This window comes from Serinus canaria, chromosome 15 (genome assembly GCF_022539315.1).
Source record: "Serinus canaria isolate serCan28SL12 chromosome 15, serCan2020, whole genome shotgun sequence".
NCBI lineage: Eukaryota > Metazoa > Chordata > Aves > Passeriformes > Fringillidae > Serinus > Serinus canaria.
Genome location: NC_066329.1, coordinates 9,720,246 through 9,735,588, shown reverse-complemented (window position 1 = coordinate 9,735,588; position 15,343 = coordinate 9,720,246). Strand labels below are relative to the sequence as shown.

General features: G+C 58.9%; 3 protein-coding genes across 8 annotated transcripts in view; 1 reads left to right on the top strand and 2 right to left on the bottom strand.

Moving 5' to 3' along the window:
- Window positions 1-546: 546 nt before the first annotated feature.
- Window positions 547-2,502, bottom strand: C15H12orf76 (chromosome 15 C12orf76 homolog). The gene is made up of 2 exons (XM_050980753.1): window positions 2,370-2,502; window positions 547-2,265 (listed from the first exon to the last, which is right to left on the bottom strand). Exons 1-2 carry the CDS (start codon window positions 2,458-2,460, stop codon window positions 2,180-2,182), a joined length of 177 nt encoding a protein of 58 aa, XP_050836710.1. The 5' UTR covers window positions 2,461-2,502; the 3' UTR covers window positions 547-2,179.
- Window positions 2,503-2,565: 63 nt separating this feature from the next.
- LOC103818291 (sodium-dependent serotonin transporter-like) lies at window positions 2,566-11,928 on the bottom strand. The gene is made up of 13 exons (XM_050980680.1): window positions 10,520-11,928; window positions 8,642-8,776; window positions 8,331-8,550; window positions 8,056-8,194; window positions 7,730-7,864; window positions 6,937-7,040; window positions 6,446-6,573; window positions 6,253-6,365; window positions 5,814-5,945; window positions 5,621-5,720; window positions 5,310-5,410; window positions 3,774-3,941; window positions 2,566-3,582 (listed from the first exon to the last, which is right to left on the bottom strand). The coding sequence occupies exons 1-13, from the start codon at window positions 10,692-10,694 to the stop codon at window positions 3,502-3,504; spliced, it is 1,731 nt and encodes a 576-aa protein (XP_050836637.1). The 5' UTR covers window positions 10,695-11,928; the 3' UTR covers window positions 2,566-3,501.
- Window positions 11,929-15,027: 3,099 nt separating this feature from the next.
- The window catches only part of SGSM1 (small G protein signaling modulator 1), a 36,587-nt gene continuing 36,271 nt past the window's right edge, over window positions 15,028-15,343 (top strand). For 5 of the 6 annotated variants that reach the window (XR_007778912.1, XM_050980527.1, XM_050980518.1 and 2 more), the window contains exons 1-2: window positions 15,028-15,071; window positions 15,172-15,215. Coding sequence is in view for 4 of the 6 variants with exons in the window: in XM_050980527.1 (XP_050836484.1) it covers window positions 15,053-15,071; window positions 15,172-15,215 (63 nt within the window). In the remaining 2 variants the exon portion in view is untranslated. The remainder of the gene's footprint in view (window positions 15,072-15,171; window positions 15,216-15,343) is intronic. The other variant, XM_050980519.1, reaches the window with a different exon arrangement.

The window sequence follows — 15,343 nt, the reverse complement described above, 5'->3', positions numbered from 1 at the left end:
GAGTTCTGAGTGTGTTTAATATTTAAGGCCAAGAGTGTTGTGTAAACAGAGTCCAACCCCTCTCTCGGAGACAGCTTGAAGCTGCTGTAGGAAAGAGAAGCTCAGAGTTACAACTGCAGGTTTTTCTAAAACTTATACCAGCTTTAGAAGTTCTTTAGGTTGATGCTGTCAGTGCCTGGAAGCAAGACTGTGTGCTTTTTTTGTGCTTTTGACCCAATTTCAAAGCTTTTTACATCAGCAATTCATGGTTTTGTTTATTTGGAAACCCTTCTTACACTGCTTTGGCTGAGTTTTGATTCATAGCTGAGCTGCTGGAAACTTCACAACTGTTGTAGGATGTGCTTCCATTGTGCTGTTAAACGGCTCCTTGCTGACAAACACATGGAAACATTCTGCCAGCACTGCCATCCTCTTCCCTGGCTTTCCCCAGCACTGCCATCCCACCCCAGGAGCCATGAGGGGACCAGAGGTGGGAATCAGGACAGCCTAACCCCTTTCCAGCCCAGTTACTGACAAACAGCACAGCCATGAATAAATAAGAGCCTGGATTGTTTACTGAGCGTTTTATTTGTACAAAGAGGCATAGCAGGGAGTGAGGAATGAGAGCAAACAGGAATTCTGCTCCTGGGAATGCAGAGCTGGGGCTGGGAGCTTCACCATCCACCCCCACGAGCAGCACAGGCTGCAGGCCAGGCTTCACAGCGATGAAGGACCAAGGAAAATCAGAAACACAGGAATCAGTGAGCAAAAGGAGGAGCAGAAAGCAATAGAAAGAACAGTGCTGCCTTGCTGCCTCACTCTGGGATTAACAACTCCATCTGTTCGAGGCCAGGCTCACTCTGTCATTTTACAAAACAAAGAAAATCCCTGTTCAATGCCAGCACTCGGTGTCCTTGAAACAGAACAGAAAACACCTCAGAGGCAGCACGAGGGCTTAAGAACAGGTCAACAACAATTGTTCTGGAAGTTACCTTTTAAAACTCTAAATAAATTACTAAGCAAAACACCCCTATGTTAAATACTAAAGTAATAATTAGTAAAATCCAGTTACTACTTGTAGCAGTGCAAAACAAAATAGCAGCATTGGTATGGAAGTGGGATTCAGTGTAAACACTTGTTACTGAAACTGCATAAAATGGGTCTGGCTGGAGCTCAAACTCTTCCAGAGCATCTGCCTGGATTGCAGACCTTTGGAAGCTCCTGTTTGCCAGAGGACAGTGACCAGCACATGCTGGAATCCCTCATCTGCACCCCAGTTCTCAACAGGTTCAGCAGGGCTGGTTTGATGGGAGGTTATTTGGGGCTTTTTAGCCAGGAGTTAAAGCAAATAACGTTGGGAATGAGAAGCCTGGATTGGGGAAAACTACACCAGGATCAGGTCAAGCATCAGGGTTTCTGCTCAGAGGCAGGAATGGACCAGACCCTCCAACCACTGCTGGCTGGCTCACTGAGCTTTTACCTTTGGAATATTTTTGAATGGGACCTTAAAGCTCATCCTGTTCTACCCCCTGTCCTGACAGGACACTCCCCACTGCCCCAGGTTGCTCCAAGCCCTGTCCAACCCCCAGGACTCAGCGTTCAAACAAGGACCTGAATTAATCAGAAAGCAAAGAGCAGAGGTGGTGTGACCGAGCATGTGGAGCTGCTCCTCGGACAATGTCGCCAGTCTCGCCCCGTTCTTGTGCCAGCCGAGGCCCCGGGTGCCTGCACGCCCCGGGGATGCTCTGGAGCACACGGGGTGGGACCAGCCTCGCCAAAACTCTGGGATTTGGGAGGCGTTGCTCAGCCCCTGCTCCGAGCCAGGCGGGTTTGCTGCGGACACGCCCCAGGAGCTCCAGGAGTCGGTTTGCTGAGGGGGGGGTGACTTCCAGCACCCGGCCAGAGCACTGCTGGAGCCACGGGATACAGCACGGGCAGAGATGGGGGAAAAGCCACGCTCGCATCCTCAGGGCATCCTCAACAGCTGATGGGAGCGGAGGGGAGAACCGGGCGGCACCGGAGCAGTGATGGCACGGTGGGTACCGGAGGGGAGAACCTGCTGGGTCCGGAGCAGTGCCGGGACGGTGGGTACCAGACGGGAGAACCTGCAGGGCTGAAGCGGTACTGGGATGGTGGATGCCAGGTGGGAGAACCGGGTGGGATGCAGCATTCTCTCGATGCCCCGGCGGGTCCCGCTCCGCTATCGCCTCCGGACGGGCCGGTACACGCAGATGGCCATGAGGATGATGGTGAGCAGGAGAGCGCTGAGGATGCTGCCCAGCAGCACTGCGGCGGGAAGAGAAAGAACATTAATTCAACACTCCCTGAGCAACTCCCGAGCCCCCGGCCGGGTCGTGGCGGGGCTATACCCGGTGCCCCCCGCTCCTCACCCAGGTTCTGGTGCTGCAGCACAGCGTAGGGCCGGCTGCGCTCCGCCGGGCCCGGGGACAGCGCCCAGCCCCGCGCCACCGCCAGCCCCATCGCGCCGCGACACCCACGGACCCCGCCGGGCTTTGTGCGCCGGGCCCGGCCCTGCCCCTTCCTGCAGCCCGCCCCGCCCCGGGACCGGCCTTCCGGGGGAGCGGGGCCATGCAGCGGCACCGGGAACGGCACCGGGAGCGGCACCGGGAGCGTTGTGCCTCGCGTCCACCCTGCGCGTCCCTACACCCCGTGGGCATCTTCGACCCCCAAGCCCTGTGTCCTCCCCCAAGCCCCCGCTGTCACGAACGTGGGTTCTTTCCGGTGTTTTAAGGTCCCCAAACACCGAGGAACGGTGATGCTGCTCTGGGAGCGACGGGGCTGGGAAGCCGCGACAGGTGGCTGATTCGCACCGGCCCAGGAATGCCTCACCCCCCCCCAGGGTTTGGTTTTAAAATGAGATATATGAGGGTCTTTCCCTCTTCAAACGCTTATTCCCTGGATCCCCCGGGATGGGGCGGCAGGAGGCACCGACCTGCCCGGCTTCAGCAGCACCTGGAACCCACCCCCCGGCTCGGGCTATTCCTCGGCCGGATTTTGGATCTTTGTAGCAGGACAAGGTATGTCTGGACAGCGACAGCCACCCTGTCCCCCAGCTCAGCCCGGGCTCTGAGTCCCGCACGGCGCTCCATGAACACAGCACTGCGAGCTCCGCCTCCTCTCTCTGCCCTCATCTCCGAGCATCAGCATCAGCTTTATTTTCCAAACACTCACGGCACAGCTACAGACATGCACGGGGGAACCTCGGAGCGAGGCGATTCCTCCATCTGCTCCGGGAGCTGAGGTTCTCCTCCAACCCCGGGCGTTTGGCCCCTTGGCTGCCCGCCCGGGTGCCGCCGCGCTGCTCCCGTTCTCCCTGCCGTGGTTTTCTCCCTGCCAGCAGCGAGAACGGGCTCAGCTCCGCCGGGACGTGCCGCCGGTGCCAGGGATGCTCGTGGAGATGCCAGGTCCGGTCCGCGGTGAGGAGTGCGATGGCAGCTGCCCCATCGCTGTGCCAAGGAGGGAGCCCGAGCAGCCTCCGTGTTCCCCGGCCGTGCCACCGCGCTACAGGACGGGGGCCATGCCCACCCCCTCTGCCTGGGGGGCTCGCATGAGCTTCTCGGGCCGAATGCAGACGGCGAGGCGCTGATTGAGAGACAAAACACAGCGCGTTTCCTCCCTGCGCTCCTCCGAGCCCTCCCCAGGACATTAAATCCCAGTGGAATTTAATTGCCGCTGGAACGAAGATGCTGAGGATGCACCATCCAGCCTCGGCCTGACCCGAGTGGGGTCCCAGCCCACCCAGGAGCCGTGGGATTGTCAGTCCTGCTCCTGACCTGCTTGAGGGACCCTGGAGTCCAGACAAGTTTGTACACCATATACAGGGGGATGCAGATGAAGGACGATGCTCCGATGAGGAATCCCACAGAGATGCTCCACTCGGGGTACTGGTACTCAAAGAGGGTCAGGGGAGGCTGGTCCAGGAGGGAGCTGATGACAATGAACTGTAACGAGCAGAGCCACAGGGACCTCCAGTCCTGTGAGCAGCTCCAGCCCCTCACACCAAGACAGACATGGAGGGGCTGGAGCATGTCCAGAGAGTGGAACAGAGCTGGAGCACCAGGAGCAGCTGAGGGAGCTGGGAAAGGGGCTCAGCCTGGAGAAAAGGGGGCTCAGGGAGGATTTTCTATTTCCCCACAACTCCCTGATAGGAGGGTGAAGCCAGATGGGGGTTGGGCTCTGCTTCCAGGGGACAAGGGATAGAACCAGAGGAAATGGCCTCAAGTTTTGCCAGGCTAGACACCAGGGAAAATTTCCTCGCCAAAATTTCCTCTCCAGCCCTGGCACAGCTGCCCAGGGCAGTGGTGCAGTCCCCATCCCTGGAGGGCTTTAACAGAGGTGTGGATGTGGGCCTTGGGAACATGGGTTAGTGGTGGCCTTGGCAGGGCTGGGTAATGCTTGAACTCTTTGATCTTAGAGGGCTTTTCCAATCTAAATAATTCCCTGACCTCCCCAGCCCTGTCACTGATGGCAGCTCACCCCACAGGTTATCAGGATACAGGGGTAGAACAAGCTGATCTTTAAGGTCCATTCTAACCCAAACCATTCTGTAATTCCATGAATCTATGAGCACCCTCCATGTCCTGCTGCTCCCCCTGTCATCCCAAATCCCAGCCAGCATGGACATCACAGGGACATCTCCCAGGCTGCCACCCTGGCTGGGTGAGGGTTGGGAGGCTCTGTCAAACAAGCCCCGTGAGCCACTGGCCTGCGAGGGCTGTTCAGCCCCGTGCTGAAACAAAACCTTTGCTGTGTGCTTTGATGATAATACTCCTCTCTTAATAACCAGGGCAAAGTGCTTAGAGCCATAATTAATCCTCACAAGGCCTCTTCTCCTGCAGATCCAGTGAGATTAGACCCCTCTGCCGACGGCAGCCTTTGAAGTGCCGTGGGAGCTGGCATTTCAAAGGGATGGATCCAGCCCAGCACAGGGGAGATGGACCCGTGGCCAGCCCTGCCAGGGATGCTGGGTGCTGGGAGGATGAGGCAAAGCTGAGCTTGCACCTGTGTGAGCACCCAGCTTTGCCCTGGAGCTGTGGAAAAGGCTGGAAGATGAACTTCCAGCTCTCTCTTGGTGAGGCCCTGGGGATGTGGGCACTGTGGCAGTGCCCCTGGCTGGAGCAGCAGCATGGGGAGGGCTGGTGTGAGGTCCCACAGCCCTGTCTACTCTCCTGGCAGCTTTGTCACCTCGTGTGGGTGAGAGGGGAGTCATGCATGGCACGGGGAGCTGGGCAGCAGAGGGGAGTGGCTGTCCTGCAGGGTGTCCAGGGGACAGCGATGACCTTGTCCGTAATTTGGCCATGGATACTCACCGCCAGCAAGGCTGGGCTGATGGCAACCCAGCACAGCTTCCAGAAGAGCCCTGGGGTGAAGCCCAGCATGGCTTTGACATCGTGGGAGAACCTCTGGATCCCTGCCAGAGGAGAGAGCCCTCACAGCCCCGGGATCCTGCTGGGGACGTGGGGTCAGGGATGTCCACACAGACACAACAGCCTCTGTTCCCATCCCAGCCTGGCCAGGAGCCACACACGGGATCCAGTGCCTGGGATTTACTCACCTGTGCAGGGTCACACACACATGTAGGTGCCCATGAGTGTTTTCCACGACAGAGGCAGTTTCTTACCATAAAACCAGGAGACAGCGATGGTTTCCAGCAGCACCACTGCCAGGATGGAGCAGCCAGCACCAAACTCCTCCAGCAGCTTCACCACATAGGCTCCCCCCTGGAGCAGCAGGAGGAGGGGGAGGCTGCAGACCCCACAGGGTGAAGGAGGGGATGTGGGGGGCCAGGGCAGGGTGGTGCCACTGGAACTCACGTAGGTGAGGGTGCTGAGGGAGCCCAGGAAACAGACTGTGATGAGGCCGAGGACAAAGAGCTCCCGTCGCCCTGCCAGGACCTGGGGGTACTCGTCCATCACGGCTGTGATCACAGCTTCCAAACCTCCAAACTGCAAAGGAAATGCTGGTGTGGGGTGGGGAAATGGGATGTAGGGGCAGTCCTGCTCTCCAAGAAAATCCACATGGCAGAGCAGGGATATCCCATCCCATCCCATCCCATCCCATCCCATCCCATCCCATCCCATCCCATCCCGTCCCGTCCCGTCCCGTCCCGTCCCGTCCCGTCCCATCCCGTCCCATCCCATCCCATCCCATCCCATCCCAAGGCCATACCTCCCCTTGTCACCCCCCTATCAGCCTTGGGACATGGCCACCCCCAGTCCCTGCTGGGGACACAGCTGGGCTGTCCCCTCCTACCGTGCTGTCCAGCCCCAGGGTGATCATCATCAGGAAGAAAATGATGGCGAAGAAGGTGGATCCCACCATGTTGGCAATTGCTTCAGGGTAGGTGATGAAGAGGAGGCTGGGCCCTGGGAGGAGACACTGGCTTGGTTGGCTGTTCCCTGGCACAGCCCTGGGCACGGGAAGAGGCTGCTGGAGAGAGGAGAACCTTTATCTCTGGCCACATCCTCCACCTCCACGTCCCTCATCTCGGCCATGTAGCCCAGCACGGTGAAGATGACGAAGCCTGAGAGGAAGCTGGTGAGGCAGTTCACAGCACTGGTGACCAGTGCATCCCTGGAAGGCAGAAAAGAGGCAGAGACCCCACTCCAGGTCAGCCCTCACCCTGCTCCAGCTGCTCTGGCCTTCCCCCACTCCAGTTCCCTCTCCTGGCCCATCACACCAAACCATCAGTGAAATGGGGAAAGATGCCCAGCCTGCAGCCACAGGGACCAGGAGCTGTTGGGATGTGGCAGAGGGGACCAGGAGCTGTTGGGATGTGGCAGTGGGGACCAGGAGCTGTTGGGATGTGGCAGTGGGGAGCAGGAGCTGTTGGGATGTGGCAGTGGGGACCAGGAGCTGTTGGGATGTGGCAGTGGGGAGCAGGAGCTGCCACAACGTGCCTCCCCTGCAGCTGTGCCCACTGGGATGGACCCTCACCGGTAGCAGTTGTTGTGGAAATGGTTGTAACTGGCCAGAGCAAGGAGGACTCCAAATCCAGGGCCCAAGGAGAAGAAAATCTGTGCAGCAGCGTCCACCCAAACCTGGGGGGAGAAACAACAGGAGGATGGGCAGGGAAGGAGGTCCTTGGGGCTGGGATGGGGCTGGCAGGGGCTCCGCAGTACCAATGGCATGGACACCCCATGGCACAGGGGTGGGGCTGTGCTGAGAGTGTCCAGAGAGGAGGGTCCAGAGCTCCTCTCCTGCCTGCCCCGTGCCCCCAGGAGATGTCCTGGGGCTGAGGAGCTGCTGTGGCATGGAGTGAGCTCATTCCCACCCTGGCTCCTGCCCAGAAGGGCTCAGCAGTGTCACCCACGCTGGAGCAGGGATGGATGGAGGGGAGCCCCGAGCCTGCCGTGCCCACTCCTGCCTGGCACATTCAGTGCTGGCAGCCCTCATTACCTTTAATGAGAATTCTCAAGTGCTGCCTGGTAATTACCCACAGGAAGCCCATTGTCAGCCCAGGGGGGAGCACGGCACAAACAAAACCGGCCAGAATGAGATGGGTGATTCAATTATGGATTTACATTTCCAAGAGCCTGTCCAGGACACCTCGTTTCTGTGGGAACAAGGGCCCCATTGCCCCGTGGTGGGGCCAGACCCGTGGGCAGGGTTGGGTGGGTGTCCTGGGGAGGGGTTTTGGGTGCTGCCCTGCCCAGATGGGTGGGTGGGTGTGCTCTGGAGGGCTCTGGGTGCTGCCATGCCCCGGGCAGGGGGTCCCACCCTCACTCACCGCGGTGCTCAGCAGCTTGCCCCAGTCTGGGCGCAGGTAGAAGACGACCCCTCTCCAGGCTCCAGGCAGGGTGGCCCCTCGGATGAGCAGGATGAGCAGGACAACGTAGGGCAGCGTGGCTGTCACCCACACCACCTGAGGGAGGCAGCTGTCACCCCGTGTCACCACCCAGCACCCAAACCCTGCCTTGGGCTCGCTCAGGGTGGCCTCAGGGGCAGGGGATGAGGAGGAGGTGACATCTCCTCTTGCAGTCAGGTGGGTGGCAAGATCCTACCAGGTGAGGGGTCCCTCCTGCCCTGGCAGGGCAGTGCTGGAGCCCTCCTCACCTTCCCAGAGGTTTTCACCCCTTTCCACAGGCTGAAGTAGACGATGGTGAAGATGAGGAAGAGGCAGAGGAGCAGCTGCCAGCGGATCCCCCCGATGTCATACAGACCCCCGGATTTCTGGATCTCCAGGACCTTCCTCCTGCAGGCAGGGATCCCCAGGGCTGGGAGCAGGCTCAGCCCCAGGCAGGCAGTCCCTGAGCTCCTCAGGAGCATTCCCACCTCAGAGCCTCCTCAGGGATGTGCCCAGCTCACACCACCCACATCCGTGCACCTACGTGTAAAACTCCTCAGCGGGGGACCTGGAGAAGTTGGTCCAGGTCACGTTGCTCTTCCCAAAGTAGTTGGTGCAGTCAGGGGTGTTCCAGGGGTTGTCACAGCTTGCCCAGGGCAGGGTGCCCGAGAAGGACGAGTAGAAGTAGTAGAGAGCCCAGGCAATGATGGTGTTGTAGTAGAAGGAGACGTAGAGGCCGATGATGCAGATGGCAAAGCCGATGCCTGGGAAAAGCAGGATCAGGCTCAGCTTTGGGACATGGCTTTGGGGACCTGCTGGGGGTCACGGTGTCACCCCCAGCTGGGGCTCTCTCACCTTTAAAGATGGGGCAGATGCGCTTCCAGATGGGGATGGCACCTGTCCTGTGGAACTGCCCCAGGGCCAGCTCCATGTAGAAGAGGGGCACCCCCCCAAAAACAGCCATCAGCGTGTAGGGGATGAGGAAGGCTCCTGCAGGGATGGGGAGCAGAGCAAGGTGAACACCAGGCTGCCAGGGGACCATGGTTTTGTCACCTCCCTCCCTCCTGGCACTGCCCCAGCAGGTTTGGATGTGTTTGTGAGAAGCTTTGGAAATGATCTGGTCGGAGGAGCTCAGAGATGTGAGACCCTGCTTGGTGTTCCAGCTTCCTGGGCTCCCAGGACAGCCCTGCTGGAGTCCCAGCCCTTGCTGGGCAGGCACCATTTGGCCAGGATGGAACAAAGAACCACACAAACCATTGGGACACAGAGGAGGGGACACCCAGCACCCCTCAGGTCTGGAAGAGTTTTGGAGGAAAATCTGACTGAATATGCACAGCCACCCCAAGACACATAATTAGCGCTGTAATCTGCATTATTCATTACATCCTCATTTTTACTGGGGCTACACTTGTACCCCATGGAGCTTTTGGAAGTGGAACTGCTCTCTGAGTTCTGCTGGGATTAGTTAATTTAACCCCCACGGCTCCTCCCTCTGACAGATGTGAGTGTGGTGCACCCCAACATTCCCAGTATCCCCAAAACCCCCAGCACCTCCAGCATCTCTGGCATCCCCAGCACTCCCAGTATCCCCAGTCACCTCCCAGTCACCTCCAGTATCCCAAATATCCCCAGCACCCTCCTACAGCCCCCCTGTCTGCCTGGCAGGACTGGCCCAACAGGACCAAGTGTTTTCAGTGTTTTCCTTCCAGGCAGAGCCCGGGTTGTGGGTGAGTCCAGTGCTGCCCATCCCAGTGTTCCCCCTCCATGGGGCTGTGCTCCCCCAGAGCTGCTCCCTGAACTCCCCACCCTTCCAAGTGCACGGGGCAGGGGGAAACCTCCCACCCAAAGCACAGGCAGGCAGAGGGGCTCAGCTCTGCTCCCAATCCCACAGGAGCAACTCACAAATAACTCTGTTTCAACGTGGGCACCTGGGATCCACAGTTTTGCCTTGAGTATGGAACTAATTATCTCTTTCTAATTTTCCCAAGCAGTAGAGGATGCTCCCCGAAAGCCAACTTTGGCAATTAAATCCGCTGCGCTTTCCCAAACAGCTCAAAATTCCAATCCCTCCTTTTTCATTTCCATGTGGGGGGGTTTCTATCCTGCTCCATTCCCAGCAATTTATTTAATTGTCGTTTACTGAAGGTTTTTCCCTTTGTGGTGTTTCTGTGTCTTCTCTTCCCGTTGATCCCTCAAAGCTGGGGCTGCTCGTGAGGTCCAGCACTGCCAGCCAGGATCCACAGCAGGAGGGTGGGATGCTCATGAGGATGGTTTTAAACCAGGAGCCATCCCAAAGGGCAGCTTCCCAGAGTCCCAAAATCATGAAGTGTGTGAACCTCCCAGCCCAAATTTATTGATCTTTATCCTTTTATGCATTTTGGACCGTGCTAATTTTCCCTTTGTGATCCTAGAGCTGCTAATGCACCTCTAACCCCACTGGGAAAGGAGGGGAAGACCAGGAACGGAGGGAAAGACCAGGAAATGAGGAAAGGACCCCAGAGAAGGAGGATGGAGGGAGTGGAGGAGGATTTTGAATGAAGAAAGACACAAACAGAAAAGAGACATATTGGGAGAAGTTGGGTCGGTCTTTAAACTGCCCTGTCTGAAGTGGAGCAGCTGGAAACAAAGAAGGAGAAGAAACAGTGAATTCTTCAGGGTGGGAAAGATGGAAAATGAGGAAAAAGGCATCTTTTCTCCAAAAGAAGACTTAAATAAGCCCAGTGGTGTCCTTACCCCCTCCGTTCTGGTAGCAGATGTAAGGGAACCGCCAGACGTTTCCCAGATCGACGGCGAATCCGACGACGGAGAGGAGGAAATCCATCTTTTTGCTCCACTTGTCCCTGGGGTGGGTCTGGGGGTTTGGGGCTGCAGGGCTGGCAGGGGGACCCAGGCAGGGCTGCTCTGCCATCCTGCCACCCCGGCAAATCCTGCAGGATTCAGGCTGAGTAACTTGGGAAGGATTTCTGTGTGGCTGATGACAGATCCGAGGAGGGGAGGGTCAGGCTGACTGCGCTTCCCCACCTCCCGCTGGAAACCCACGGCACGGAGAGCAGGGAAACAGAGCCGTGCTCTGATCAAAGGCAGCCGGGGAGGGCAGCCCCCGAGTGAGGGGACCAGCCCGACCCTGCAGGGACAGACATCACCTCGTGGGGACCAGCCCGACCCTGCAGGGATCGGCATCACCTCGTGGGGACCAGCCTCACCTTGTGTGAATAAACATCACCCCGTGGGTCCCACCCAGGGGAGGGAATTCCAGCTCAGTTTTTGGGGCTGAGGTGGTAAAATGGGACTGGCTTTCCTTCTTCCTCCTGACAGATCCTTATTTCTCTCTCTGTGGTTTGTTTTGCTTAAGAGGTGACATTGATGCTTGCAGGGGAAATTCGGGAATCATGGAGTGGTTTGGGATGGAAGGGACCTTTAAAGGTCATCTCATCCATCTGGACTCGGCAGGTCTCTCTGGGGTGGGAATTGCTGGGGAAAAGCCACACGAAAGTGAAATAACTTTCACAGCTGAGCTGTGACCAGGAGGGGATGGCAGCGTCCCCAACGCTCTGCCCTGTGACAGTTTCACAGCAAAATTCATTGCAGTGAAACGTGTCTGTGCAGGGCTTGCACAGACCTGGGGTCACCGGGTTCTCCCGGGGCTCTGGGGGCCTCCAGCCCCGGCTTTCACAGCCTTCCCCAGCTTTAATTAAAAGAAGCTCCGGGAGAGACGGAGCCGGGGCTGCGGCTCCGGGGCCATGGTGAGCGGGTTGCTGTGACGACGGTGACATTGTGACGCAGCTGGCCGGCACGGGAAGCCTCTGGACACTGTTAATCCCTCAGGCACACACACGGGGACCCCTTAGAAACCTCCAGTTAAAAGCACATTTGTGTATTTTTTTGTTTTGTTTTGTTTTGTTTGTGTCTGGCCCTGGCTGCTTCGGCTGTCATAGAATGGAATCACAGAATCATGGAATTGTTTAGGTTGGAAAAGCCTAAAAGTGGATCCAGTCCTGTCAGTCCTTCCACAGGGTGGATTGCACTCCCTCTGCACTGTGGAACCTGAAATTATTGTTGCTTTAAGGTGAAATAACTGATTGTTCTTTGAACACCTCTCTGGTGAAACACAGCAGTTTTCTGCTGCTGGGGTTCCGTGGAGCCACGAGGATTTTCCCCAGTGAGGGGCTTGGGTGGGGGGGATCAGGGTGGTCCCTGGGCTGGGGGGAGAGAGCAGGGATTGGGGGGTCCCAGCACAGCCCCTCCATTAGCCCCCAGTCCTAAACCCGGTGTGGCTCCCCCCGAGCCCAGCCCCAGCACACAGGTGAGGGAGAGCTGATCTCCTGTGGTTTGTACCGGATTTGTGCCCCTCCTGGCACTTCCCAGAGCTGTGCATCCCAATCCTTCAGAGCTGGAGTGGGGATGAAAGCCGAGGCTGTGGGGGCTGCCAGTGGGGCCGCCCTTGTGCCGGGTTTTGGGATGAAGGGGAGAAATCCCCCCCAGGGAGCAGGGTTTAACCCCCTGACCAAAGACCATCTAGGGGCATAAATAACAGAACTGAGGCAGCTGGTGCCCTAACAACTGTGAAAAATAATAGATCATAGAGAATAGATAATAGAGAATAGCTCCTTCTCTGCTGCTGGCTCTTCTTTTCTCTGGGTGGTTTATGAGGAGTGGCTTGGTGGGACAAGCGGGAGACCCCTCTGTGCCCACGTCCTGCCCCTGCTCAGGAGAGCTCAGCAGATGGGCTCAGGCACTGCCAGGGGTCTCAGGGGTCTGTGGGGAAGCAGGGACAGCCCCCAGTGTCCCTCAAGCCTTGCACAGGGACCCCTTTGCCAGTGTGAAGTAGCAGCTGTTCAAACTCTGCTGTCTGTTTCCATCTAAGCTCCTTTCTCTCCTGTAGAGTCTCTTGTTTCCCTCACACCGAGCTATTAAATTACGTTCGGGGGGGCAGAGCTGGGCCTGCAGGAGCGGCCGTGGCCGGAGCTGTTCCCACAGCCGGAGCCGTGCCGGGTTTGCAGCTCAGGGATGCGCACGCTGCTCTCCCGGAGCCCGCCGTGCTCAGGCACGGACCCGGCACGGCGGATGCCCCGCTCCAGCCCAGGGCTGAGCCGTCGGTTCGGTACCTCCATCCCTGACAGAGCCCCGGGCTCGCTGGGGAATGAGCCGTGAACGCTGCCGGTGCCGATGCGGCTGCGGCTCCCCCGGCAGCGGGGCAGGGCCGCGCTGTCAGATCCATCGGCCCAGAGCTTTGACATCTCCGCTGCTCTTAGAAGCTGCAAGGTGGAAAGAGCTGCTGGAGGTGGGAGGAGGGCAGGGGGAGAGGTGTCTTGGGGAGGTCATGGAATGGTTTGGGTTGGAAAGGACCTTAAAGATCAGCCAGTGCCACCTCCTGCCATGGCAGGGACACCTTCCCCTGTCCCAGCTGCCCCAAACCCATCCAACATGGCCTTGGGCACTTCCAGGGATGGAGCAGCCACAGCTTCTCTGGGTACCCTGTGCCAGGGCCTCACCACTCACAGGGAGGAATTCCTTCCCAATAATCTGTCTCTACACCTGAGACATTGTGGTCAGACAGTCTGTGCACTGCCTCGGCCACTTCTGCTTTTTCCCTGTTATTTTCCTCATTCAAAGCACAAATTACTTCAGATTGAAAATGCAGAGTTTAAATCCAACTCCAATCAGATTTAAATTTGAATATCCCTTGCTTTAGAAGTTGTTTTCAAACACCACGATGACTTGATCAGCAGAATGCTTTTATCCCACCTGCTCATCCATGCAGGGGAGTGAATTGTGGTCTTAAAACAACTATCCTGCTTAAGCCTCAGGGGCAGCAGTGGGAAGTTTAATTTAATTAGCATGAGACTCGGAGATGTAACTTAATCACATTAAGTATAGATCAACGTGCTCTCATTTAAGCTCTCCAAGCTCCAGAAAACAGGGGCCAATCATCTCCCACCTGGCTTTAATCTGAGGAGAAGCAGACTTTTCCAAGGAAAAGGAACCAGCAAGGCTTGGGGGGAGCTTGTCCCTGTGCTTTTTTCAGATTTTCTCTCACAGATTCTGGGACCCATCTGGTCCACCAATCACATTCCCCCGAGTTCCATTTGTGCTAAACGGGTACTTAACAAGCAAATAAACAGCGAAAAGCAAACAGAGGACACGGAAATACGGGAATGGCCCAGGCTTCTTCCTGGCTCCCGGAAGGCACAGAAGGAACGGAATTCGGATTAATCCCGAGGCCGAAGCTCCCTCCTGTTCTCCTGCCAGCCTGGGCAGCGGAGGGAACCGCCGGGATGATGGTCCCTGCTGTCACTAGAGCCACCGAGGAGGAGCAAAGCTCCGAGGCAGAGGATGCAGCCCAGCTCTGGGGTCAGGCTGGGGGCTGGTGGGGGTGACAGCGTGTCCCTGCTGTCCATGCCGAGATTGAGCCCCGGTGCAGCGGGGCCAGGCGGGGCCGTGGCGGTGCCCGCTGCCCTGGCACTGCCGCGGTTTGTAGTTATTGGAAACCGGACTGCGGAGGAGCCAGGATGCTGTTTCTATGGAAATGTCCTGGAACAGTAAACCAGGGACGAGGAAAACAGGAGAGATGGCAATGGAGCTGCAGGCAGCGCACTCTCCGAGGGGTGATTTTGAGAGGAGGCGTTGGGGGTCTCTGGTCGTTGTCGCCTTCCCGCTGTGCTTGAGCTCACCGGAGCGGGGCTGGAAGCCTCACGCCTGAAAGACGTGGTTGTTCCCCCCCTGCGAGGGACCCCCAGAGCCCTGACCCCCTGTCCGAGGCCACACACTGCCCCAGCCATCCCCATGTGCAGGGACACCCCAGGGCTCTCCCCGTCCGGTGTCACCCAGCCCCGCCACCACCGTCCCCGGGCACCTCGGGGCTGGCTCGGGGGTGCCGGGGCCCGGCTGGGATAACGGGGATCAGCTGCTGTGGGGGGATGGAGGCGACACCGGGAGCCGGGGACAGCTGTGACCGCACCGTGGGACCGGTTCCCGTTGAGACCGGGGCGAGAGCACCGGCCCGGACCCGGTCGCTCCTCGGGCCGCCGCTGCCGGGGATGCCGGGGGTGTCAGTGCCGGGGGTACGGGGCGAGCCGGGGGTCCCGGGACTGCGGATGCGGGGAGGACCGTGGATGCCGGTGCCGGGGTACCGGAGCCGCGGGTCCCGGGGTGCCGGTGCCGGTCGCGGATTGGCAGCGGCGGCGGCCCCTCCCCGGCGGGGCGGGGGGCGGTGCGGGCCCGGCCCGGTGCCCGGCAGTCTGCGGGCGCTGCGGAGCGAGCGCGGCCATGGCGGCGGCCCCGGCGGGTACGGCGGGCGGGGACGGCGACCGGGCACCGGCACCGGGACAGGGGGTGGCGGGGCAGGGCGGCACTAACGGGTCTCTTCTCCTCATTTCTCCCCGCAGAGGCGGAGACCCGGCAGCGGCTGCTGCGCACCGTGAAGAAGGAGGTGGGTGCGGGACCCCCGGGAGCAGCCCCGGCCCGGTGCCCGCGGGGAGCGGCGGCTCTGCCCGGGGGGAGCCCCGGGCCCGCCCGCCCGCCGCATCCGCTGGCTCCGGCTGCTGCTGCTGCCGCGGG